Source organism: Odocoileus virginianus, chromosome 24, assembly GCF_023699985.2.
Source record: "Odocoileus virginianus isolate 20LAN1187 ecotype Illinois chromosome 24, Ovbor_1.2, whole genome shotgun sequence".
NCBI lineage: Eukaryota > Metazoa > Chordata > Mammalia > Artiodactyla > Cervidae > Odocoileus > Odocoileus virginianus.
Window position 1 is genome coordinate 24396400 of NC_069697.1, and position 24611 is coordinate 24421010.

At 41.6% G+C, this 24611-nt stretch overlaps 1 protein-coding gene and 1 non-coding gene across 19 annotated transcripts; both read right to left on the bottom strand.

Moving 5' to 3' along the window:
- Window positions 1–134: 134 nt before the first annotated feature.
- Window positions 135–21632, bottom strand: PCBP2 (poly(rC) binding protein 2). Of its 18 annotated transcripts, none has more exons than XM_020895089.2 (15): window positions 21419–21615; window positions 18975–19117; window positions 18397–18420; window positions 18276–18308; window positions 17598–17714; window positions 15483–15614; window positions 14386–14514; window positions 13308–13394; window positions 11404–11496; window positions 10264–10305; window positions 8961–9033; window positions 8422–8460; window positions 7425–7477; window positions 6540–6709; window positions 135–671 (listed from the first exon to the last, which is right to left on the bottom strand). In XM_020895089.2, the coding sequence occupies exons 2-15, from the start codon at window positions 19041–19043 to the stop codon at window positions 635–637; spliced, it is 1098 nt and encodes a 365-aa protein (XP_020750748.1). In that variant the 5' UTR covers window positions 19044–19117; window positions 21419–21615; the 3' UTR covers window positions 135–634. The 18 variants fall into 18 exon arrangements, with proteins under 18 accessions (XP_020750748.1, XP_020750747.1, XP_020750750.1 ...); XM_020895088.2 differs by having other exon boundaries at window positions 7425–7480; window positions 21419–21614; XM_020895091.2 differs by having other exon boundaries at window positions 13308–13382; window positions 21419–21613.
- LOC139031006 (U6 spliceosomal RNA) lies at window positions 17083–17189 on the bottom strand. The gene has a single exon (XR_011483436.1). It is a non-coding gene; the product is annotated as a U6 spliceosomal RNA (small nuclear RNA).
- Window positions 21633–24611: the final 2979 nt, after the last annotated feature.

The window sequence follows — 24611 nt, forward strand, 5'->3', positions numbered from 1 at the left end:
AAACTGTAATCCCCGTTCTTTTGGACCAAGGGCACAGCCATCTTGCTATAGCTATTATTAAGATCACTTTGCAATGCAGGCTCAAGGGCTACAGAAAAAGATGGGAGTGGTAAAACAGAAGAAAACATCTTCACTGGAATTAAACACTTATATTAAAAACCCAAGCAGGGTCCTTATCCTTTTGAGGAATAAAAAGTGCAAAAATAACAGCAAGACACCAGAATAAAACCCACATGAAATCACTGTGGCATCCAGTTTCTATTCACAAAGAAAAAGCTCCAGTCCATCTTTTAATTTTTTTGAAAAATTCCTGACATTACAGAACTAAACTGAAATGTATTAATATTCCACTCTTACATTTCCATGACAAACAAAAAAATTCATGAGCCAAAAAAAAAAAAAAAAACAGGGAGAAGCTTATAAAACTAAATATGGATCTCAGCATCAACAGCTGAACAGAGAAAGGAATTAAAACGCTTTAATTAAAAAATCACGAGTGGATGATAAAGTGTGTAGAAACTGAAAATTTACAAACTATTTAAAACCTGGAATCGCTGACTGTTCAGAAACTACACAGATGGATCATGGGTGGTGGTGAACAGCAGAAAGGGATTATGGATGAATCTGCATTGTTCTAGCTGCTCCCCATGCCACCCGTCTCCGAGGAAAGCCTGTAACACACACACAAAAAAAAACTCGAAGTTAGTTTCCTGAGTGCCCAGCAGTACCTCACCTCCAAAACTTTCAGTCTGGTTGGTAAGATGTGAAGGAGTACATAAATCTTGTTTCTGTATAAAGGGAGACATTAATTTTAAGATTTGTTGGGTTAATCAGTACCGTGGTCCTATGTAACACCCCTGCAATCCAAGCTTCCTAGGGCAAATCACCTCAGAACCATAGTTCTGAGAACTATGAGAACCATAGTTCTCAAACCATGCTCTTCATACTATCTCTGTGGGATACGTTAAGCATTCTCAAAAATACACCACACACACAAAAGCCTCCTCTTAGGGGGTCACAATACACAGAAACTTTACTGCCCAGCTTTATTTTGGCTTCTTCCAAACTGACAGAACAGTTCTGGGTTTCTCTATCAATGTAAAGGCTATTAAGAGGTACTAGTGTTTTAAAAACTAAGCCATGTTAAAGAGGGAGCAAGTATAGTTAAGTTTGGATTAAGAATTATACTCAACCTACAATTTTTAGGTCTAATTTTCAAGACTTGGAGTGTAAGTCAAAACCATTTTCACCAACTCCCTAGCTTGGTCTAAGAGCCCCCCAATTTGTGGTCCTGTTAGGCCAAACTCTCCATTCAAACACATCTGGCAACAATGCCTGTTTCAAATAGATCATTTGAAGTCCTGGAATCCAGTTTGGAGCTTTGAAGGAAAGGTCTTTAGGTGTTCAGTGATCAGCCTGCTTCTCTGATATTATTAGGTAGCCAGGAAGACTTGGCTCCCATTTTGAACAGAGCTAAATGTCTAAGACCCAGTCTCATTTTTACCTTTTTCTTTCTTTTTTGGGGGTGGGGGGGCGTGTGGGCAGCGCACTTCAGGGTTTCCCTGGTGGCTCAGACAGTTTAAGGAATCTGCCTGCAATGCAGGAGACCAGGGTTCAATCCCTGGGTTGGGAAGATCCCCTGGAGGAAGGAATGGCAACCCACTCCAGTATTCTTACCTGGAGAATCCCCATGTACAGAGGAGCCTGACGGGCTACAGCCCACAGACACAACTGAGCCACTAAGCACCTAATAAGCACAGCACACCCTCACCTTGGGGCATGTGGAACTTCTCCATGCCCTCTGCAAAGGAAGCGTGGAATCCGAACCAATGGACTACCAGGGAAGCCCCTCACTTTATAACTTTATTTCATAAAGAATTTAAATGTAATGGCACGCCTTCTCAAGAGAACATGAATACTTCCCCATCTGAATCTCTTCCAAAATAATGCAAATTGAAAAACTGGCCAAGGGGAAAGCCAGGAAACACAGAGGTCCTTCAATTACAAACTGCATATAGTTTCAAGTCAGAAATGGTATTTTGACCTCAGTATAAAGGAGAACAGTTAGTTCTTAATAGGGGACAGATTCCTGCCAACCTCAAAACGGGATGATGTAGGGCAACATAAAAAACAGACCAATAATCAAAGACTTAAGTGGGAACTGAAGGTTCAGGAAAGGAGCTGCTGCAAACACATCTAAGACTTAAAAAAATTAGTAAGTTCACACAAGAAGGTGGTGGCACTCTGACACCAAAAAGAACTCAAAAAGAATTGTCCAGAATTTATACCCAGTGTGGGCAGGAATTGGGGGTGGCAGGTAAAGAGAACAAAGAGAAGGGAAAACCCAACTAAAATATATCAAGGACTCTAGACAAGAAAGACCACATGGGGGAGCTGTAGGCTGCTAAAAAATTGAACACCAAAGACCTCTGGATGTGATTTTAGTCAGCACTTTCAGGGGAAAAAAAAAAACTGACTTTCTTCCCAGCAATCCTTTAGGGAGTACTCATTAGGTAAAGAACTAGGTAAAAATTAAAAAAAAAAAAAAAAGGTTTCTAGGGAGAGATGGTATCAGCAAGCTTTTAAAAAAAGCATTGCACCACATGATAAAGCATCATCTAACAACCAACAAAAGCCCTATCTGGACAATGAAATTCACCCCACTACTCCTTCATGCAGATTTGTTTACACTAATTCACAGCCCCAATCTAAAACTGAGGGGCAACAATAGTGTAGTTAATATACTGTAATATAATTAGGTCTTTTAAACAATGTAAGCTGAAGGGGGATGTGGGAAAAGGTCACGGGAAAAAATCTCCACACTGGTTCTCCTAAGCCCTAGGAGCATTGTACTTTCATTACCCCGACAATATACATTCAGGCTTATTAGAGGCCTTCCACCATTTTACTTAGGGCATCTCTACTCTTATGGAGAGAGAACTGTGATCCTGGGATATAAAAAATGATAATAAGGCTTTGGAGAAATTAGAACAATCTTAAGTGGATCAATGAGTTAAAGTTCATCTTACAGGTTTCCTTCCAAATCTAGGTCTTTAATCCTCTAAGTATGACAGGGTTGGAGACAGAAAGGTTGGAGGGGATAGAAGAGTAAAAGGACCTGTTTGAGTAATCAGAGTTGATTTAAGATAAACAGGCAGGATCTTGCCAAATTTGAGGCAATGTCACAGGTTGATTGTTTGAGATTTAAGTAATACTAGTTCAGAGGAATGCAGACAGAAGCTGGCAAACTTTATTAGACTTTTCCCAACTTGCCTCCCCATTCTGGGTAAAGAAAACTTCTTTCCTTCACAGCAGTCAACTAAAGTTCTTACTGTGGCAACTTTATTACAACTAGAAACACAAATATGGCCAAGAAGGACAGCTGATAACTTAACCATGAAATAATTAAAAGAAAAAAAAAGTTAACGGAGAAATTTTTATTCATTAACACAGAGCCTAACACATTGTTATATTGCAAGGCAGAATAAAGCTACAAAAAAGTAACAGAATGAGAAAGAAGAGCAAGAACTGTGGCTCTAGATAAAGAATTCAACAAGTCAGACTCTGAAACAGGCACTCAGCAGAAATGGCCTAAACCTAAACACAGTTTACCATAGCCCCTACCCCCACCCTGTCATCCCCCCAAAACAGTAAAAAGGAAACGGTCACAAGCTCACAATTGTTTGGTTCTCACCAATATTAACAAAGGGAAAAAAAAAACAAGAAATACTTGAGGGGGTGCCCCAAGATATAGAGGCCATCAGTAGGGAGAGAATCTCTGTTTCTCGCCTTTCAGTTTGTTAGTTACACATGGCACAGCAGAGGTGGTGGTGGTGGTAGCTGAAGCCCCGGTACCCTTAGCAGCAGACACAACATTTAGAGCCAGGAGAGGGATGGGTTTCATGCCAAGCAGACTGGAGACACAAGGGGCGGTCGGAAGAGGGTTGGGGAGGCTGGAGGGTGCGTCGGAGGTCCCCGCTGTGGCGAGCGAGGGGGTGGTGGTGGAGGAGGAAGAAGAAGAAGAAGGGGTGGAGGGTTGAGAGAGGTTGATGCTGAGGTGATCGGGGATCGTGACGGAGGCTGCCTGGGAGGAGGGTTTAGCGTTTTCTAAACTGTAACAGAGGAAAAAAAGGAACAAAAAAAAAAGGGTGGGTGGAAGGGAAGACCACAAAAGGGAAAAGTACAGGACAAAATCCGCTTCAGTTATCAGTAAGTGCCTCTGGTTGCCAATTAGGAAAACTTATATCAGCTTGTGACAAGCTTTTATTCTGTGTCCCACCCTCTAAAAATGTATACTTTGCCAAATTTCATTCCAATGCTATTGAGAACTTCTATGGTGAAGAAAAGGCTGACAGACTGAGGAAACACATTACACACTTTCATGTACCTGACACATTGATCCAACCCAAAGGCTTTCAAGCAGAAAATGAAAGAACACTCATCACTTTCCAGACAAATAAATGTTTCATCCACCAAGCACTTGTGAAGCTTAAATTGTTTTTTTTTCCCTGTAATTAATATCAAAAATTTGTTTCCATTGCCAGTCAACTAACCAATATATCAGGATGGAAAGGGACAAGAGCCCAAAGTAGGTCACTCATTTCAAACTCTGTAGCCTTTTTCAATGAAAACTGCTAAAAACAAAAGCATAGATAAGCCTTATCTCTGGTGATGGGTGAGGAGAAAAGCAGCTTCTTTTGTTTAACTGACCATGCTTCTCACATAGACTTTACAAAACTAAAGAGAAACTTCATGCACTGCTGAAAAACTCAGTTTAATCAAGTAAAAACATCACTTCTACTTCTACGTAACAGTGATGACCTGTAGCTCCCAATGCCTGCATGGGTCTATGCCAGAACTGCAGGTATGTGCTGAAGTCTGTTGGACATCCTAAGGCACAAGACTAACTCTTCCAAAGCAGGGATGCTCCTCAAGACTCCCATTTTGTCTACCTAAATCCAAGGGTAGCTGCAATCCATAAAAGCTGCCAGAATCAGCAGAAACTCTAAAAGTCCATTACTAAAAACAGAGAATCTTTCTTGCCTAATATTCATAATAAAATCAGTTTGCTTTCTGTGTTCAAATTGGGCCAATGTGAGAAAATGAGTTAGCTGCATGCATGCATAGTCCTTGCTTGGTAATAAATCAAGTTTTTAAAAAGTTCTGACCCAAATCCACAGCTTGGACAGTTTCATATAAAAAGGATGGTCCTGAAAAGAGTGACTAATTCAGGAAACGAAGATGGACCCAAGTTCTGCTTCCTTACGATACGACTTAGCTATCAATCTAGTAGAGGGGTCAGGCAAGTAGGTAACATGGAAACACTATCTGACAATATTCAGTGCACATCTACTCAAGCAGAGGCTTCCAGCTTCTAAGAACGTTATTCTTCCCTCTTAACAATACAGCACCAAAATCAGCAACAGGGAAACCCTTGCAAACAACAAGAAGATAGAAAGCAGATCCAGGTACAGAAATCTTTTCTACACAAAGACAAGAAAATACCTCAAGGCATGAAGAGATATGATAAAAGTTGGAACCACTACTGGGAAACTGATAAATTCTTACGGGGATAAAAGACCATGGAATAAATACATGGTCAGCATAAGCATGACAAAAAACAGACCCCATACCATACTTATGAATTCCTTTCCCTGCACTAGATTTAAGAACCCATAGAATTTGTCTGTACAACAGAGACCAACTAGTTGTGACAGAGATAAATAACTTAGGTAAAGTCTACATAAAACGGATAACTAACTCCCTTAGGTAATGGGCTGCTAATACAGCTTTAAGATGTTAGTAAGCAATTAAGAACATGACTTAAGCACATGTGCTGAGAAAGCAAGAAATACAAATGCCTTGCAGGATGCCCACTAACTTTAACAGTGCTGCTACAACTCTGTGTGTTAACATTAGCTACCTTAGGATAAGAAAAGTAAAACCTCAGCAGGTCAATAAGGGATGAGATGAGATGGTGGGGGATAAAGAAAACACTAAGCATTTCTAAAAATTTCCAATACCTGTACTTCTCCTTTCACACAAGCTCTAAACAATGGAACACAATGGCACAAATGGATGTGTTCAGAATAAACGGTAATGACTGCTTCAAAGAAACTACCTTGCTGTTATTATCCTTATTTCAATTAAGGGTGCTTGGGAGCCTAAACCCAGTGAAGTATTAGTCTGTATGACACCTACAGTGAGACCTACTTTTAAGTCAGTATGGATGCTCTAGCCAGAGCAGTCCTACAAAGTGAAGACATGCTCCATACCTTCCACTTCCCAACCATCAAAAAGTCAAATGCAAACAATCCACTTCCCTTCCCCCAACCCCATGCAAACTCAGTACAATCTGGTTACTTTTTACCCTATACTAAAGGATGAGAAGTAGAGCTAGATACTTTTTCTTTTGCAATCTCTACCCATCCCATTTCCATCCCCCAAAGAATCCCACACTTAATATTACAATGTAACTTTACCCAACACACACATTACTTGTGTTGGCATCAATAACACAAAAGATAGGGAACTCTTACCTGACATTGATTAGATATTGAGCCAGGCTAATGCTGGCAGCAGATCCAGTGATGGTAACCTGCCTATCAGTAGATCCTTCCACTGGGTTCGCAATTTTGATCTGCGCCCCAGACATCTGACGGATCTCATTGATTTTGGCGCCTTGACGCCCGATTATGCAGCCAATCAACTTAAGGAAGAAAAACAAGGCATACCAAATTAAGAGTTGCATGGCTAGGTTCCAGCATTCCACCCCACCCCTCAAGCTTCTATACCTCAGGCCCACAAACATGGCATTCAACTCTGAACTGAGGGACTCCTAGAACCATTAGCTCACTTCTTCAGAATACTAACTCCAAAGACAAAATAAAGCAGTGCAAAGATGATGATAAACCTAGTTTACCAGGGCTAGGGATAAATGTAAAAGTATATTCTGTTGTTGGCAATAAAGATGCCTTAACTCATCCTGCCATGATTATTACTTTACTATAGTGACAAGGATTCTGGCTAATTTCTAACACTTTTGCCTTGGAAAAAAGTAAACAACTGGTCAACATTTGCACTCTCCAATATTGTAGACACTAATAATGCGATTACTGAACACTGATGTGGCCAGTGAGATTAATAATGATAACCTCAGTCTGACTACCATGTTGGACAGCACAGGTAACACCCAATGACCACTCCATTAGGGGTTAAATATTCAGACTCTACAAGAAGCAAAAACAAATGGGAATTTCTATTTGAGACAAAAAGTTTCCTTCTGGCTCAAGATAACTCACACAATATTTTCATTAATCTCCATCAGTTTTTATTTGAGATTTTACAGTTTTAAGAATTTTAGTGCCTGAACTCCTTTTCTTCCCCAAGGTGCTAAGAGGAGCACAACCTCTATTTTTACTTACATCGTTTGGAATGGTGAGTTCATGAGAAGTAGTCTGAGCAGATGCATCCAAACCTGCTAAAAGACAGAAGACAGCAAAGAAGTTCAAGGCACAGCATACAACTCCCATTGATTTGCACATTAACCTAACAGAAGGAAAATGAACTGGAAACCCAGCATTGGCTGTTGGGATTCATCTCTAACTTGGAAGCCTCCAAAGAGGAAAGAGGGGGAGAAGGGTGTAGAAATAATGCTGGAAAGGTTCCTCTGTACCAACAAGAGGCTGATTTCATGCCATTTCCTGCAAAGCCCAGCCTATTAGGGTTTAAGGGGGTGGAAGCAAGGGGCAAGGGGATGTGGTATCCTCAATTCTCAGGACCAAAATCTAACCAGGTACTTCTGCACTTCTCCCCTTTTCTGGTTGGATTTCCTATTGTTGTATCCCAATTTTATCTCACCTGATGCTATCACCAGCGCCACTACCATGCCTGTTACTGGGTACCATGGGCTTTTGGCACACATGCAGAGTTGCTTTAAATATACCTATACCAGATTAACCAATCCCAACACCCTTACTCTAACCTACACTTAAAGGTCAGTGAGAATGAAATGGCAGTAAGGTGTGGGAATTTCATTTCTTCAAACTACTCCCTGTCCTTTGCTCAATAATTTGTTCTGATTTTTGTTTTCCCAAGAAAAAGAAAAAAAAAAAAAAAAGAAAATCCTATCAGCAAACACCCATACCCATCTATATGACACCTGGACTAGACAAGGCCAGCTGGCTAACTCGTTAAGTCTAGTCCTGCTCTCAGCTGTGGCTGCTAAAACATTTTTAGAAGGGGGTAGGCCAGATCCATCAAGGGACCCTCAGGGGCACCAGGCCCACCCCCACTTTGCTCTCTCAGCTCCTTTTTGCCATGTGCATGTTCTGCTGGTATGTCATGGGCAGTGAAACAAGACTCCCACCAGTTTATTAATATAACAGTAGAATACTACAGATTTTTTTTTTTAATCATTACCCCAATAGCCTTTCACCTCTGGAGAGCTGGATTCAATGCCTGTTAAGATACAAGTGAAAATGAGTTTGGTGGTCTCATCCTAACCCTATCGGACAAGTTATTCCTTATATAGAAAAGCCCAAAAAAAACCAAACCAAAACAAAACAAAACAAAACACACTACACAAATGGATTGTTTCTACCCAGATCTATGAATAGCTGGTGGAGAGAAAGGGGGTGCCAATCAGATCAAAGGGGCAGCAATGAGAATGGGTTAGAAGAAATATCAGCCTACCCTTTGCCTGACAAGCATCCCCAAACCTCACCCCAAACCTTCCAAGGGCCTTTCTTTTTTTCTCTTTTAGAATAACTCACCCCAAATGAAAACCAAGTTAACAAACACATTACCTCCTTTGGTTTAGCCATAGAAAACAGGCAAGTTTAAGCCAGCAGGACGCTGGGTAATGAAGTTTGTTTTAAACAGATGTCAAATGGAGACCTTGGGGCTGGCCTCTTGTCTTGTACTACACCTTACAGAAATCAACACTGAGGTATCCATACCACTGAATCCGGTGTTGCCATGCGTCATGGGAAAATGAGACTGTTGCATTGCCAACTGGTGCAGCTTGGTCAACTGCAGGAAGGAAACAGAAGAGGTTGACATTACAAGAGTAACACAGCCAAAGCTCAAGCACATTAAAATTGAAAAATGAAGAGCTCCTGACCCCCCAAGTTGGCTACTACTCAAACTATGACAGAGGCTAAGGAATGGGTCTGCTATCACAATCCTGGGGACGGGCACAAGAAGGTGAGGGTTAGAAATAGAAAGAATATCAGTACAAAGAGAATATATGCATTTGGGGTGTGTGAAAAGCAGCAGCACCACCTGATAACCACCCCCTTGTGGGCTATTTAATGAAGGTGTTTGCAGCCATTGCAACAGTTGCCCGAGGGACAAGCACAGACAGGCTAGGTAAACAAACTGTGCAGTGGTGCTAGGGAAAACACACCATGCAGGGTTCCGTCAGTACTGGGAGGAGGGAAGGAAATGAGGGGATGGAGAGACTGCGAGGAGAGATTAAGGTAAAACCAAACTGGGTTTAGCAACCACAACCCTATGACGTCTACAGCTATTTTTCTTCATCTATATAAACTGTCCTGGCTGTTGTAAAACCATCTCTCTTCAAGTCTATTTCTCCTCCGGGGTCCTACCACTAACCAAAAGCCAAACTCAACTTTTCAAATCTAAAGCTCAGCACCTGAAAAGGTTAGTAAGGGCAGAGGGTAAGTGCAGAAGGAAATGCCCTTATAAGTCTAAATACCAGCACTTTTTAAATTGGAGTTTTTAGTGACAAGGAATTTCATTGAGTTGAATCCAAGTATTTAGCTTCCTAACCCTCCCTGTGTAAATAAGTCCCTTTCCCACCCCTCCAGACGCTTTTTACATTACCACCTCAGACTGAGGAGTACACAAAAGCGAACCCATCCTCCCACCCCCTCGCCCTCCCTCCACAGAAAGGACTTCATGCAGAGATGCACAGTCCACTGTGAATTTACATTGTGCCCTGGGATAACCAATGACAGTAAACAGTGGAACATTTCTCTTTCAGAGTAATCTGTAACATGGGAGAAAGTACAATGTAATAATCTATTAGATTATAATTTCCAGGGATTAAATTTCAAAACAAGGTGCTGCTTTTTCCTGATTAAAGATTATTTAAGGGCCAAAATAGAGTTCACCTTGTGAGGGAAACAATACTGCAAATGTCTGAAACCCAACTCACTTCTGCCTACATGGAGAAAGGAGTGAGACAATTTTGGATGGGAGAGGGAGCTTTTCAAAACAAGTGAAAACAAAACTTACATCTGGCTGTGGAATGGCATACTGTCCTTGAATGGTATAGGCCTACAAAAGGAGGAAAACAGTTCCTATTAAAAACCAGTCATGGACAGCCACCCAGTGTGGGGGGCAGTGGGGGGAGACAAATTTCAACTAGCCAGGAAGCCAGAGTTGAACTAGAGAATGGGGAGGCCAGGGGTTGAGGCACTAGATGGTATATCTCACAAATACAGTCAGACCCGAGTTGGCCTTCTTTAAACCCTAAACATGATGGCTTATTCCAGGATGCCTATAAAGGGAGCCATGTTCCCTGCAATCAAAGACAAAATAACACATTTGTTTCTTAACAAAAATGTGGGAGGTAGGATTAAACAATGCCTCGATTGCCTGAGCCCCCTTCTTTCTCCCTTTGTACAAGACGACCTAGGAGGAAAATTATCTTTTTTCCTCAACCACCCCAACCCTTCTACCAATCACGGTGACATGTTTTATATCTGCACAAACCTACACGGCATGTTAAAACACTTCCCTTTTCCTATCTTATTTTTCTCTACATCTGCCTAATGACCTTAAGTGCACTGGAAGCTAGCTGGGTCCCTAGCACTAGGGAGCTGACCGTAGGAACACACATACAACAACAAAAATCTATGTTCTAGGTCCTGCTTTCTCCCACCTCCCCTCCATAAAAGGCACTTGCAGCTCCCACTATGCCCTCCGCCCCCCATACCATAACCTCCCAAAAAGGGAGCTGGGTCTTTAGGGCAATGGGGTGGGGGACAAGGAGAATCAGGAAGGGAAGAAAGGAGCAGCTGGTTAACAGGATGTGAAGCTTCTCACATCACAGTGGCCAGCACCCCCAAAAGTGTACCCAGGTGGGGGTGGGAAGGTGAAAATGGGGTAGGAGGAATAGGAGACAGGGAAAAGGGGTCGAACAAAAAAAGAAAAAAAAAAGGAAAAGGGAAAAAAAAAAAGAGAGTTGGTGTTACCATCTGGTGGGCTACGCAGCCTGTGTGAATTGAGGTGGGGGGGGTCAGTCCAGGTCCCCGTGGACAGGTGGTGTCCACAGCACAAAAATCACCAGCGCCACTGGCCCCCCGCGTGTTGGCAGTCTCGGCTGAGGCGGAAGGATTGAGTGAGCCTTGGAGACTGAACATCCCCTCTCACCTCTAGAGGTGGTCCCTCCAGGTCAGGGTTGAGGCACATGGACGGGGTGGTGTGGGGAAAGCTCGCACTGTCGCTGCCTGTGCTGTACCTGTCCTGTGGATAAATAGAGGATTTCAGTCTCCAGGGCTGTCAATCCGGCACCTTGTCACCAGCATGAAATTCACACAAAAAAAGTTGTTTAATTTTTTCTTTTCCTTTAAAAAGGAGCTCACAACACAATTTGAAACGAGCTGTAATCAGTGAATTAAAAAAAAAAGTTACCTATAGTGGCAGATTTCACACTGCACAATTGGACTATTTTCAGTAAGAATGAAGGAGTGGGGCAACAGAGCTGATGCCAGCTCCTGGTCAATGTGGGATTAAACTGAACCCCTATAGAGCCCACTTTGTCACAAAGGAACAAAAGACACAGGTTCACCTGTGGACAATGCATAAACTGCTCCATTTAAAAAGGCCCATGGGAATAATCCAAGACAGGGCCACTCATGGAAGAAGAAGCTGCAAGCTTTTAGAGTGGTCAACTGAATAAAGGGGAGGGAGGGAAGGAAAGCAAAGAGGTAAGAAGGGGGAAGTGGGAAGGGGAGGGAAGGAAAGGGAAATGAAGGCAGAATTGTAAACAGAGAGGACTGCTGCTGTGCAGTATGGACTCTAGATAATCCCAAGGGACCTGGAAGAATCCAGAATAATAGGAACTTGTAGTTCCAGGGGAGACGGGAAAACACCTAAAGCTAAACCTTCCTGCTACTCTAACTCTGGGCCTTTGTTTATCCGCCTAACTACCCAGACTCATGAAGCGCCCTTGGACCAAACCAGTTTGTACAATGCTAGTGTTAACAGGTACAAAACTGTGATATGATTAACTTCCTATGAAAGCTTCCAGAAATACAAGACAAACTAAGTTCCCCAAAACTTGTTCAGTTTTTTGACAATTCAACAAAATGGGAATGAGATGGACTCTTAAGAGCTTCCCCAGTTTACATACAAGATGGAATTAGGTGAGTTATCTGCGCTTGTTAACAGGTCAGCCCCATGTAGGAAAAGGCACGCTTGTACTTGTTTAGGCAGCTACCAAAATGAAGGTCACTATTTCATCCTGAATCCCCATATTTTAAAACTGACCTACCTATGCCTCAAACACTAACCAAAAAGCATAAAACTAACATGGTGCTAATCAGTGCCTTTTGTCATAGAACTCTAACTTCAGAATAAACCATGTACCAAGGATCCAGAGTTTAGGTGGATGAAGGAGAGAGGCCAAGGGGTGCTTTGGTGTTCTTACTCTAACACCAAAGATCACAGCCCAACATGCTCTCCCCCTCTTAAGACACTAAACCCTTACCCCAGCTGATTTCAGTTATGCCATGTGGGTTCAAACCAGTGTTTGAGGTTAAGAGCCCAGGGACAACACACTGGAATTTGGGAGTGAAGGGGTAGGAGTAGGGGAGGTGAGGTGGGGAAAAGGGGAAGTTTGTAGGACACTCAATTTCAGGAGCCCCCAATTTGAGACCACCATCCAAGAACCTATTTCAGAGGTCCAACTCCTTACTGTGTTTTATTTAGACCTCTAAAGAACACCCCACACATGGAAAAACACAGATGGGGTGGGGATAGGGACAGCAGTGACATCAAAGCAATTTTATCTTTTCTTCTAACCCAACCCATCTTAAATTACTAAGTAGATTACCTCTTCCGAGTGCCTACAAAACTCCCAATGCCTGCTAATAATTAAATAAGGTGGCATTCATAGCTTTCTTCAGGACAAAAAATAAAACTGAAAGCAGGTCAAACTATGGCCAGAGTACAGGTTTCAGCAAGCATGCAGAGTGGCCTGGTGTGCTGCTGGCAAAGTTGACATTTCAAATACAATCTTGTTCACCTTAGCCCATCAATGAAAAATTTCTTACCTGACCACCTGCAAAGATGACCGGAGAACTGGACGGCTTGGGCCGGTACGGGATGGTCACGCCCTTCGGGGGGGACTGGGAGAGAGTCAGAGGGGAAAAAAACAAAAAGAGATAAGGTTTCAAAGCTGCTTCAGCTGTGTGGCTTAAGCTCACACAGGTCAGTTAAATTAAAAACTTTATTATTACCACCCCCTCACCTACCAACTTTGTCTCTGGCTAGATCTAATCTCAAATCAGCACTTATTTGCCTTTAAAGCAGTAAGATGGTCCGTGGACTACACAATTCACACTAATTCTCATCATGGCAGATTCCCATGTAATAATTTCCATGTGTTCAAATTGTTCTAATTAACACGAAAAACCAAAACCTCTAGATGTACGCATGTACCTTTGAGTTGGTAATTACATTTTGGACTGACTAGGAAATAAAATCAAATAGGAAATAAAGCTCCCAAATTTTGAATCTAGGGTAATTCAGAACTTTCCATCAATAGCTCAATGATTCAATCAATAGTATCCTAAACTCTACTTAAAAGTTCTACTTTCCTTCCTCACCAATATGGGACCAATTTCCTATGACAATTCTAGGAAGGCTTAATTCTCCTTAATTTTATTATTCTTATTAATTGAATAGCATCCACCAGGACCTCGTAAGTCATTCAGAAACACTATTATGAATATTTCTTATTATTGATCATTTTGAATAACCCTGCCTTATAACACAGAAATTAAACCTATCAGTTCCATGTAGCCAAAATAAGGTAACCTGAAAGGCAAATTAACTTAGCTTCTCAAGACCCCAGATATATCTTTTGTCCTCGAATTCCAAGTAGTAAATCTTCAACCCTGATAAAATTGCTATAAACCAAATGATCACTATTGCTTAAGTTTCTATTTTTGCTTGGACTATAAGAAAAGTCAAAGCTGGGAGAAGGAAAGGATGAACTCAGGGCACCTCTTCCCCACCCCCATGTGAGGCTTCTGACAGCCTCACCTAATTCTAGTCTGACTAAATATAGAGCAGTCTGTCTCCCTAAATCACCCTCCCCCCATTCTCAGCATGAGCCTGAGGGCTTACCTCCAACATAACCACGCAGATCTGTTTCACACACTCAATGATGGATTGCGGAATGCCAGCAATAGTGATGGCCCGCTCAGTTGAGTTGGGGAGCATATCACCCGCCACTTGGACCTGAGCCCCTGTACTCTTTGGGGTAAAAAGAAATTTTAAAAATCAGAGAAACAGATCATTCATACTATTTACATCTCCCTGCAGAAATTTTAGAGTCTAACCCAGTAAACATTTATCTAACTCCTATCTGAGCCTTTTTATCCTCCTTTCCCTCTTCCCTTATTACAGATAAAGATTGTTTAATCACAGTTATAAATAAATTAGCCTCTGAAAGCTAAGAATAAGCCTGAATAACAGCCTAAATTTAACCTGCTCTTAAGAAAAAGGTCCTTCTGGACAGTTTCCTCTCATTTAATGATAGCTTTATGGGTCACCAAACAAAATATTCATAAATATCACCCACCTTTTATTCAGCAAATATTTATATTAAGCCCATTCTATGTGCCAAGCACCATCCCAGGTACTTGGAATATATCAATGAGCAAAATAAAAATCCCTGCTACATAGTATGTATAATAGCCTCCCAGATAAGTCCAATCCAAATAGGAGCCAAATTTCATCCCAACATCCAATTCAGTAACTCCCAGATATAATAAAAGCTTCCATAATTCACCATTAAATTTCATAATTTTGAAGGGAGAATTACATCCCAATATACCTTCATTTCCTCCATGCTATTTAAGAATTTGGCCAAGAAAAACACTTGATGATATTATGTACCAAATTATTAAGTTCTTAAGACATAAAAAAGGATTATGTAGCCTCATGGAAAAGTCACCAACAGGTCACATGCAATAGCTGGAAATTCTGGTTAACTTTTCTGATTTATTATTGAAATATATGAAATGTAAGAAAAATATGCACATCAACCAAATTATAGACTTCTAGGACTATTACTTTAATAAAAATCATCTCAAAAAATTCTAATTTTTCCTAGATAATAAAAATTAATAAAGATTAAAAAAAAGGAAATAATAAAGGAACCATATTTAGAATAATTCACACTAACAACTTACACTAAGAAAAAGCACAAATTAACCAACCTCTCGTATTTCCTTGATCTTGCAACCACCTTTCCCAATGAGAGAGCCACACTGACTAGCAGGGACCACCAGCCTCAGGGTGACTGGGGGTCTACTGGCAGCTGTGCTATTGGTCATAGAGCTGCTGATGTCCTACAAAAAGAAATTAGTCAAAAACACCACAAGAATATACAAGTTTAAACAGATCCCTGGCAACTTCTAACTGCCATAAAAGAACCTTATAAGGGACATATTATGTCATGATCTCCACCAACATTGAAACATTGCCCCTGCCCCAAACCTTACTAAAGAGATAAAATGGTCTACAAATATCCTCAGATTTAGCCTTAAATATATGCTCCTTCATGCCAGAAGCAGTGTTCTTAGTAGAGAGAAAACTTATTTTGTTAAGTAAAATAGGAAGTTTTCTGAGCAAAATAATACTGGTGAAGTCAAAATTAAACATTAAGAGAAAGATGAGACAATGCAACCGAAATTCAAGTGACCAATTTTGTCCTCTTAAATTACATAAAGATTAAAAAATAGTGTACTTTTATTTATTCTTGTTTTCTTGGTATAAAATTGAAGCTGAGTACTTACCCCAATCACATCTGAAAAGATGGTAGATTTTAAACTAAGACTGTATTGGCTTCAAAGCCCATAGTCTCTATGCTGCATCTTGTCTATATTTTAGTATAAGTGCCGCCGGAGCGAGCACTGCATCTTGTCTATAGTTAAATTTAGCCTTCTGAGAATTTAGCCTAATCTCTATGTATAGAGTGTGTATGTATTTAGATAGACCTGGGAATTCCTCAGACATAAGCTCCTTAAGTCAAGACCATGTTTCTTATTTGTTAAAGTATGAATAGATTTTCTGAATTTTTTTAAAGCTACAAGCTCTGGATTAGCAAGGTCTTACAGGTCAAAAAGATAACATATCTGATCTTGGCAAGCAGAAGATTTCAGGCACCATTAAGGCATTAGCAGCAGCCCAGAAGCTCTCCTCTGCCTGCAGTATCAATTGCATTATTAGCAGCATTACTACAGAAGCAAGGAGGCTGAAAACTGGATGGACCGAGAGCAATGATTGTTCAGCACTGTAAGGCTGAGAAAGTTTAATAAACAAAAAAATCCCTGTTACTGATATTTTGCTTCTGATAACCTATAAAATGTATTCCCTCCCCTCCAAGTATAGCTCTGACAGTTAAGCAGGCTTTTTAAAAAATATGTAACTGCCTACCTGTATTTATGGAGTATATTTGTGTTTAGCAGGGCTCCTAACAAAACCATGTTAATTTAGTTCACTCAACTAAGAATCAGGGGACATAATTATGAACACAATGGTGGCATAACTTCAAGTTGTTGGTTAAGAAGTAAAAGATGCTGTTTTTTCACATTTTTTAGAGTCCCTAATAACAAACTATTTGGGGTTTTTTTTTTTTTTTAAATTCAAGCACAGTCAATGTACACTCTAGTTTCAGGTGTACACATACTGTTTTGACATTTAAATTCATTACAAAATGATCACAGTAAGTCTAGTAACAGTTACCATACAAAGTTACTACAGTATTACTGACTATTCCCTATACTGTATATATAAACCCCAATGACCCATAATTGGGAAAATATGGAATGCTTCACAAATTTGTGTATCATCCTTGCACAGGGGCCACATCAATCTCTTCTGTATCATTCCAACTGTAGCACATGTGCTGCCAAAGTGAGCACTCTAATTATAGCTGGAAGTTAGGCGTGCTGACCCCCCACCCCAGTCAAAAGTCCAAGTATAACTTATCCATAGTTCCACATTCACGGATTCAACCAATCGCTGACTGTACAGTTCCACAGTACATATTGTATACTACTGTAGTACATATTTACTGAAACAATCCAAGTACAAGCAGACCAGCATAGTTCAAACTCATGTTCTTCTATGGTCAACGGTATTTTTCTAAACAATTGAAGTGACTTTTTAATTATAAATGGCCCAATTTTGGGGATGCTGAATGGGAGCAAAGAACCCAATTACAGAGCTTTATGATCTAGTCCGTTCTTCAATTTTAAAACCTCTTGGAAATCACTAAGCTATCAAGAAGCAATAAAAAATAAAAGAATGAGGGGCAGGGAACAACAAACCTCTTCCAGTTTGTCAATGATCATAGCAAAGGCTTTGAAGATGGCATTAGTGGGTCCAGCCAAAGTGATAATCCTTTCAGGACAATTCCCTTCTGAGATGTTTATACGTGCACCACTCTGGATAGGAAACAGAGCCAAAAGGTTAACAGACAAAAGAGATCTAAGCACAGACACACACACAAATACATAAATAATCCCTCTTAAACAAGATGGGCAAGAAACTGCCTATGTACATGATCCTGACATAAGGCACCATCGACATCATTTTAAATACAGCTCCATATTTGTCCTCCAACAAACTACGGAAGCTGCTTTAAGTCTTGAATGCAGACTTCCTAAAACTACATTTCCCAGCATACTATTTGTCATTACCAACAACCCAAGCCAGAAAAATACCAGCTTCTCCTATTAAGATCTTCCCTTTTCTGAGACACATCCCTGGTGGTTTAGTGGTTAAGACTCCATGCTTCCACTGCAGGGGCATGGCTGCCCAGGTTGGGGAACTAAGATCCGACATGCCCACAGTGTGGCCAAAAAATTAAAAAAAAAAAAAAAGAAGAAGAAAAAGAAAACCTTCCCCCTTCCAATCTCTCATTAAACACTAACTTTGCTTTTGTTTTAGAAGTTTCTACCTTCCCAAGTTTAACAGTCCCTGTTCCTCCATCCCCAATAACTCACCTCCTCGCGCATCTTCTTAACTGATTCTCCTTTCTGAAAGGGGAAAAGTCACAAATGAGTTCCAATTATTATTTAAACCCAGGCTGACTAAATAGTAATTAGAGTTGAACTGATGTCTTACCTTTCCGATGATACTGCCAACTTCCTACAATGGAGAATACTAGTGTCAAATACGAGGAAACTTGAAGCAATGGTTATCACAAAAAGTAATTTTTAACAATCCAAAGCAATGGAAAAACTAGGATTCATTGGGAAGGGGAATGGAAAGGTTTATTATTTTCTTTGCTCAAAACATAAGAGAAGCTTTCAAAGAACTGTGAAGAAATAGTGGAGTAATAAAGTGTTGTCTTTAATATAAATCATTTTCTAAAATATCAAATCCCAGTTCATCTTAAAGTTGCCCAAAATTGTTTGGGCAGTGGAATCTACCTATCACAAGCTATAGCAACATCCATGAGAAAAATCTTATTATCCAGATAGTTTTGGCTCTAGCCTTTGGTTAAGCCTTTCGTGCTCAGTGGAGCTTCCTAGTAAAGTCTGTCCATTTTCCCACTACACTCTCATCTAGTCCACCAGAGAAGGAGTGCTAAAGCCAGACTTCCCACAGAGCTAATCTGATGAGCTCCAAGATCCATGCCCTCTCTTCCTGGCCCCTCCTCTAAGAGTTACTATGACCCAATTTCCCAAGCTGTTGCATACCTTTCCATGCATAAGTAGCCGGATGGTGAGAGTGACATTTAATCCACCTTCAATCACACCGGTGTCCATGTCGAGCAGTGTTCTGAGGAGCTGGACTTTGAGTGGTCAAGTCTTTGGTCACTGGTGGGGGTGAAAGCCAAAAACTGAAATGCAAACATAACCAAAATCAGAGTAGGAAAACAACAGAAATAGTTCCCAATGTTACTTTAATCATTGTCAATGTTTTCTAGCTGACTCTTCCCTAAATAACAGTCTATCAGTTGGCAGGCTTGTATACATCCAGCACAACTCTATTAACAGCTCAGATTCTGTTACAAAGTACATAAAGCAACTTTCCAGTCTACTCTCATTAATGATAGGGTTTCCGCTGACTCTCAGGATGTGAAAGATTTCTTCAATTGGCAATGGTTCTAAGGGAACTGCTGAACGTGCACCAGTTGTCCTTCAGCAGAGTAAGCTTCAAAAGAATACAGAAACACCTGGAAATCATGAGGGCAAACCTCAAGCTATACACTGAGGGCTACGACTTTTGCTTCCCTGTTATGAAGCCATTCAGGTTGAAAGCTACAAAGGACACATGTAAATGTTTTTATTGGCAGCAATCTCTAGGTAAAAAAACTAAGATGTATCTTCACTTTAAAATTCTGAATGTGAATACATGTCACCAAATAATTTTTAAAAGATTTAAATCAACAACCTCACTGAAAAAGGCATTTGAAATGCCTTCTATGCAGGCTGGGTTCCATATTCCCCTTTGGGAAATGACTCAATACATTAAGTGCAGCCTGAGTCCTCTTTTCCCAACCAAACTTGATAGTCATTCAAGATCTGAATATTTTCCTTGTTTCCGCATTAACCTGTTACCACTCAAGTCTTTATTCAAACTAATCCTAAATTTTCTTCCAAAGGAAACAATCAAAATGATAGCTGGTATCGCTAAAAATTTATTGTGTGGTTGTTTTAAGCAACAGCAGTAATAAGACTTTCCTACTGAGGCCCTTTCCCCACCTAAGCACTAAAACAATGCTACTAACATTTCTGCTTTAATTGATAATGTTCTTGAATATACTTCAGCCTACAATGCTTCCTTAGGATCTAACAGCGTTAGTTTTGAAAAGGACCTCCCCAAAGTGGTGAAATTTCTCCAGTGACATTTTTAGTATCCACCTCTTCAAAACAACATCAATGATCTCTCTCCTACAGCCGGTCTTCCTCCTTCACAAAACCAGCCACCTTTTTAACTTTGCTCTAACACAAAGCCACATCCTAAAAATCCTAAAAATGTTAAGGGGCTGTCTGACCTGTATATGTCCTGTATATGGCAAGCTGCCCCATGGCTACCTCAAGTGTGTGATTACTTAAAAGGAAGGGCTCTGCATCCCCAAAGCACCTCATTCCCCCATTTTCAGAATATAATTGCTGGAAAAAAATCCCAGAATTCAACACTTTCCACTCAAGGAAAAACAACTGTACTGAGGATAGGGAGAAAATGGGAGTTGGGTCTGTAAGGACCACTTTAGTAAGACATGGAAAAAATCTGGCAGTGTAATTCCTTATCCTCACTCACAGAGTAAGCAGCACTTTACAAACACCATGACAAAAGCAAATTCGAAAGGGCAAGAAAATTGGAAACCTATTTAAAGCCATTTAGGTACGGCACAAAGGTGCATTTCCAACCCCAAACCACCCAAAAAAATCCGTCATGTTTCTCTCCTGACTAGGAGAATGTAAGTGTACCCAATCCCAGGAATCCAGCTGTTAATCCTGCATCCATTACCCCTTCTCCTATAAATAGCTCGGTCTGGGTCTATAGCGGCAGGCATTTTGTAATTTCAAAATTCGTTACCCCGAGAAAACGTCCTGAATAACTCGGTAACTGGGAGCCCGTCTACCCTTTCTTTAACTCCACAGCCCCCCTCCCCTTGGTCATCCAAGCATTTTCCACTCAAAAAATGTACCCCCCCATCCCTCCACTAGAAAAGCAGAGGAAAAAATAAACGGTTCGGTCGGGGGGGGGCGCTGCGATCCAGGGGGAGGGGCCAGACTAGTAGCGCCTCCTCGTGTGGCTGCGCCAGCGCCTGACCCCCGCGGGGAGCCGAGCTCACCCGCCCGGCCAGCAAGCCGGCCATCGCCTCCCCCACCCCCCTCAACCAACAAATCCACCGCCGCCCCCCCCCTACCGCGCGCGCGCCCTCCTTGACTCCTGCGCAGCCGCCACCGGGAAAAGGCGGGGGGAAGGGGGAAAGGCCTTGCGCGAGGCCTACTAGGCCTCGTCGGAGCCAGGGCCTCGCGTGAATGGCCGGCCAAGCAGAGTGAGGGAGCAGGCGCACACGCGGGACTACGCGAGGCCGGGGCTCGTGACGAGGACCGGAGCCCGCTAAGAAAGATGGCAAGAGTAGAAATAGAGCCATAGCCGCGGGCGGAGGGAAAATTTTGAAGCTTACCTGCAGGCGCGAGGCGACTGAGGGGAAAAGGGGAGCGGGCGGGAAGGGGAAGGGCGGGAGGCCGGGGGCGGAACAATAGGGGCGGGCGGGAAGGCGAGGGGGGCCCCGCGGGCGGGCGGAGGAGGAAGGGGGGGGTGGAGGAGGAGGAGGAGGAAGGGGGAAAGAGACCCCGGGGCGGGTGGAGGGCGGCGGAGGGCGGGCGGGCGGGCGGAGGGCGGGCGGGCGGGAGAGGGCGCAGGCTGCGGCTGCTCCGGCTGCTGCCTCTGCTGGTCTGGGAGGGGGACGGGGCGGAGCGGCCCGCTTTCAACCCCGCGCACCCTCCGACCCCGGAAGTGCTAACCGCCCCGGGGGCCGGCGAGGCGACTGCGTCGTCCAAACCTTCCCCACGCAATGCAGACGGCCTCCCAACAGCCTAGAGCGGCTCCATGGACAGCGTTGGCACCAGCGAGAGAACAACCGGCAGCAAATGGCGAAGAGCATGATAGAGCGGCAACTTGGGGGCAGGGAGGAAACTAGTGGTCCCTAGCGGGCTGGTTAGAAAGCCCACACGTTTAAGTGCGGAGAGAGTTGGCAATCGCCATGGATAAACCAGACAGAAAAATGGGATGTGTGAGGAGAGACTACTAAGACAAACCCCTAGTCTATAGTAATACAAATAGGGAATAAAGCTAATTTGCCACCTTGGAGGTCACTTTTACACCAACTCCTTGCTCTGAAAATTGGTAATTAAAATGAAAGAAGCACCTTTTCATCTAGGAAGAACTGTAGTTCATCTTTAGTCAATAAGGGAAAACTTTTTTTCAAGAATTCCATATAAGGAATGTAGAGAAATTTAAAAATTACAAAATCATCATTCTCCAACCCAAAATGAAATAATTGACTTAAGCAAGTGTCATCAATCATCAAAACTTTAAGGGAAAATTTGTTAGGGAAAAGGATACTAACCTGGTAACAAATATCACATGGATTATTTGCAAAAAAAAAAAAAGAAAAAAAGAAACCCAAAAATTTTAAATGGAAAGATCAGATAGGTCACCACCTTATCCAAGTGATCAAACCTTGTATCAGTAATAATACAACTGTGACATAGTCCTTAATGAGATGCAATAAATACATAGCATTATCTATTAAATATTCTTCTCAAGTGTTTAATCTTAATCTAATTAAACCTTCAGACCCAACTTGCAATTTACAGGAAATTTACAAGAAATCAAGGAAAAAATTAAATATATCATAGATAATCAGCAAATCCAGAATCCAAGACATTCAACAAGACAACTAGCCTGTTCTCATCAAAATGAAAATGTAATAGAGGGGGAGGAAAGAGGATAAATTCAAAAGACAATAATAATCAAATATAATGTGTGGATCTTATTTGGATTTTTTTTAAATAGTTATATAAAACATTTTGGAGACAGGAGGAAATTCAGACATGAATATTAGCTAATATTAGGAAGTATTGTTAATTTTCTTAAGTGTGGTAATGGAATTATGGCTATCCAGGAGAAATGCTGTTCTAAGAGGTATGTGATGAACTATTTAAAGTGAAGGGTCATGATGCATGGAACAGACTTTCAAATATTTCACATCATTATATCAATAAAGCAAATTTGGTAAAAATGTTAACAGTTGTTGAGTACAGATGGTAGGTTTATAGGTGATCATTGTACTGTTCTTCAAACTTTTAAAAAATAATTTTTATTTTTTAGGGAATTTGTATATTTATTTATTTTTCAGGGAATCCCCTTTCGCTCCAGTGACTAGGACTCTGCACCTTCACTGCTGTGGCCCAGGTTCAACCCCTGGTCAGGGAACTAAGATCCTATAAGTTGTGTGGCATGCCCAAAAATAACAATAATTTTCACAATAAAAATTGGAAAAAATATGATGTGGAATGGAACAAGATTGGCAAAGTGTGGGACTTCCCTGGAGGTCCGGTCCAGTGACTAAGATGCCATGCTCCCAGGGGGCCCAGGTTTCATCTCTAGTCAGGGAACTAGATCCCACATGCCACAGGGAAGATCCTGTGTGTGGCAACAAGGAACCCATGTGCCACCAACTACAACCCAGCACAGCCAAATAAATGAATAAATAAAGCAAGGCATTGCTGGGTCATATTTTTTAAATGCTTAAAAAAAGTCTCTGTGCTTCCACTACAGGGGTTTCAGGATTGATCCCTGGTTGGGGTGTGTGAAACACACATACACACACACAAACCAACTGAACAAACTTAATAATTACTGGAGTTAGGTATGGGAAATCTGCTTTCCCTACTCTTGTACATATCTGTAAATTTCCACATTAAAACTTTTGTTCAAAAAATAGAGAAGAAACCTGAAAGAGAATAAAACTAAATTTAAAAAAAAAAAAAAGGCTACTGAAAGAGACAGCTACTACAGGGTTATTGTTTACCCACATTCAAGTTCTTTGGGTGTTAGTTCTGGCCTGGAGAAGGAAATGGCAACCCACTCCAGTATTCTTGCCTGGAAAATTCCATGGATGGAGGAGCCTGGTGGGCTACAGTCCATGGGGTCGCAAAAAGTCAGACACGACTGAGTGATGACTTCACTAACTCTGGCCTTAATATTCATCAGGTTTTATTGGGCAACTTCAATTCAGGGGAGTTATCTAAAGAGACATAGCTTTCTGAAGTGGAAAATAAAGCCTGGGGACTCCATCGTCTTTCCTGCCACCCTCCAAATGATAGGTGGGCATTAGGAACAGTGTGAGAAATAAAAAGAAGTCTGTCATTTAACAAAGGCAAAGGGCAGAGCAAATACTGAGAGAGTAAAGGAAGTAGGAAAATGTTAGGACACCCAGAGAAAAGCAAACCCAAGAGCAGGCTTACTATGAGGCCTAGCTTGCTCAGTCACTTCATGTCAGACTCTTTGTGATCCCATGGACTGTAGTCCACCAGGCATCTCTGTCCATAGGATTCTCCAAGCAAGAATACTGAAGTGGAATGCCATGACCTTCTCCAGGGGATCTTCCTGACCTAGGGATTGAACCCGCGTCTATTGCTGCTTTGCAGGCAGATTCTTACCCACTGAATCACCCGGGAAGCCCCAGTGAGGGCCTGGGCTGAAGGTCAAATTAACCTCAAGATTTTGCATTTACACCCCAAGAGCTCTAAGAGCTGGAGTAAAAGTGAGTGGCAAAAACATAAAGTGAGTGGCTATCTGTGAAGTCATCT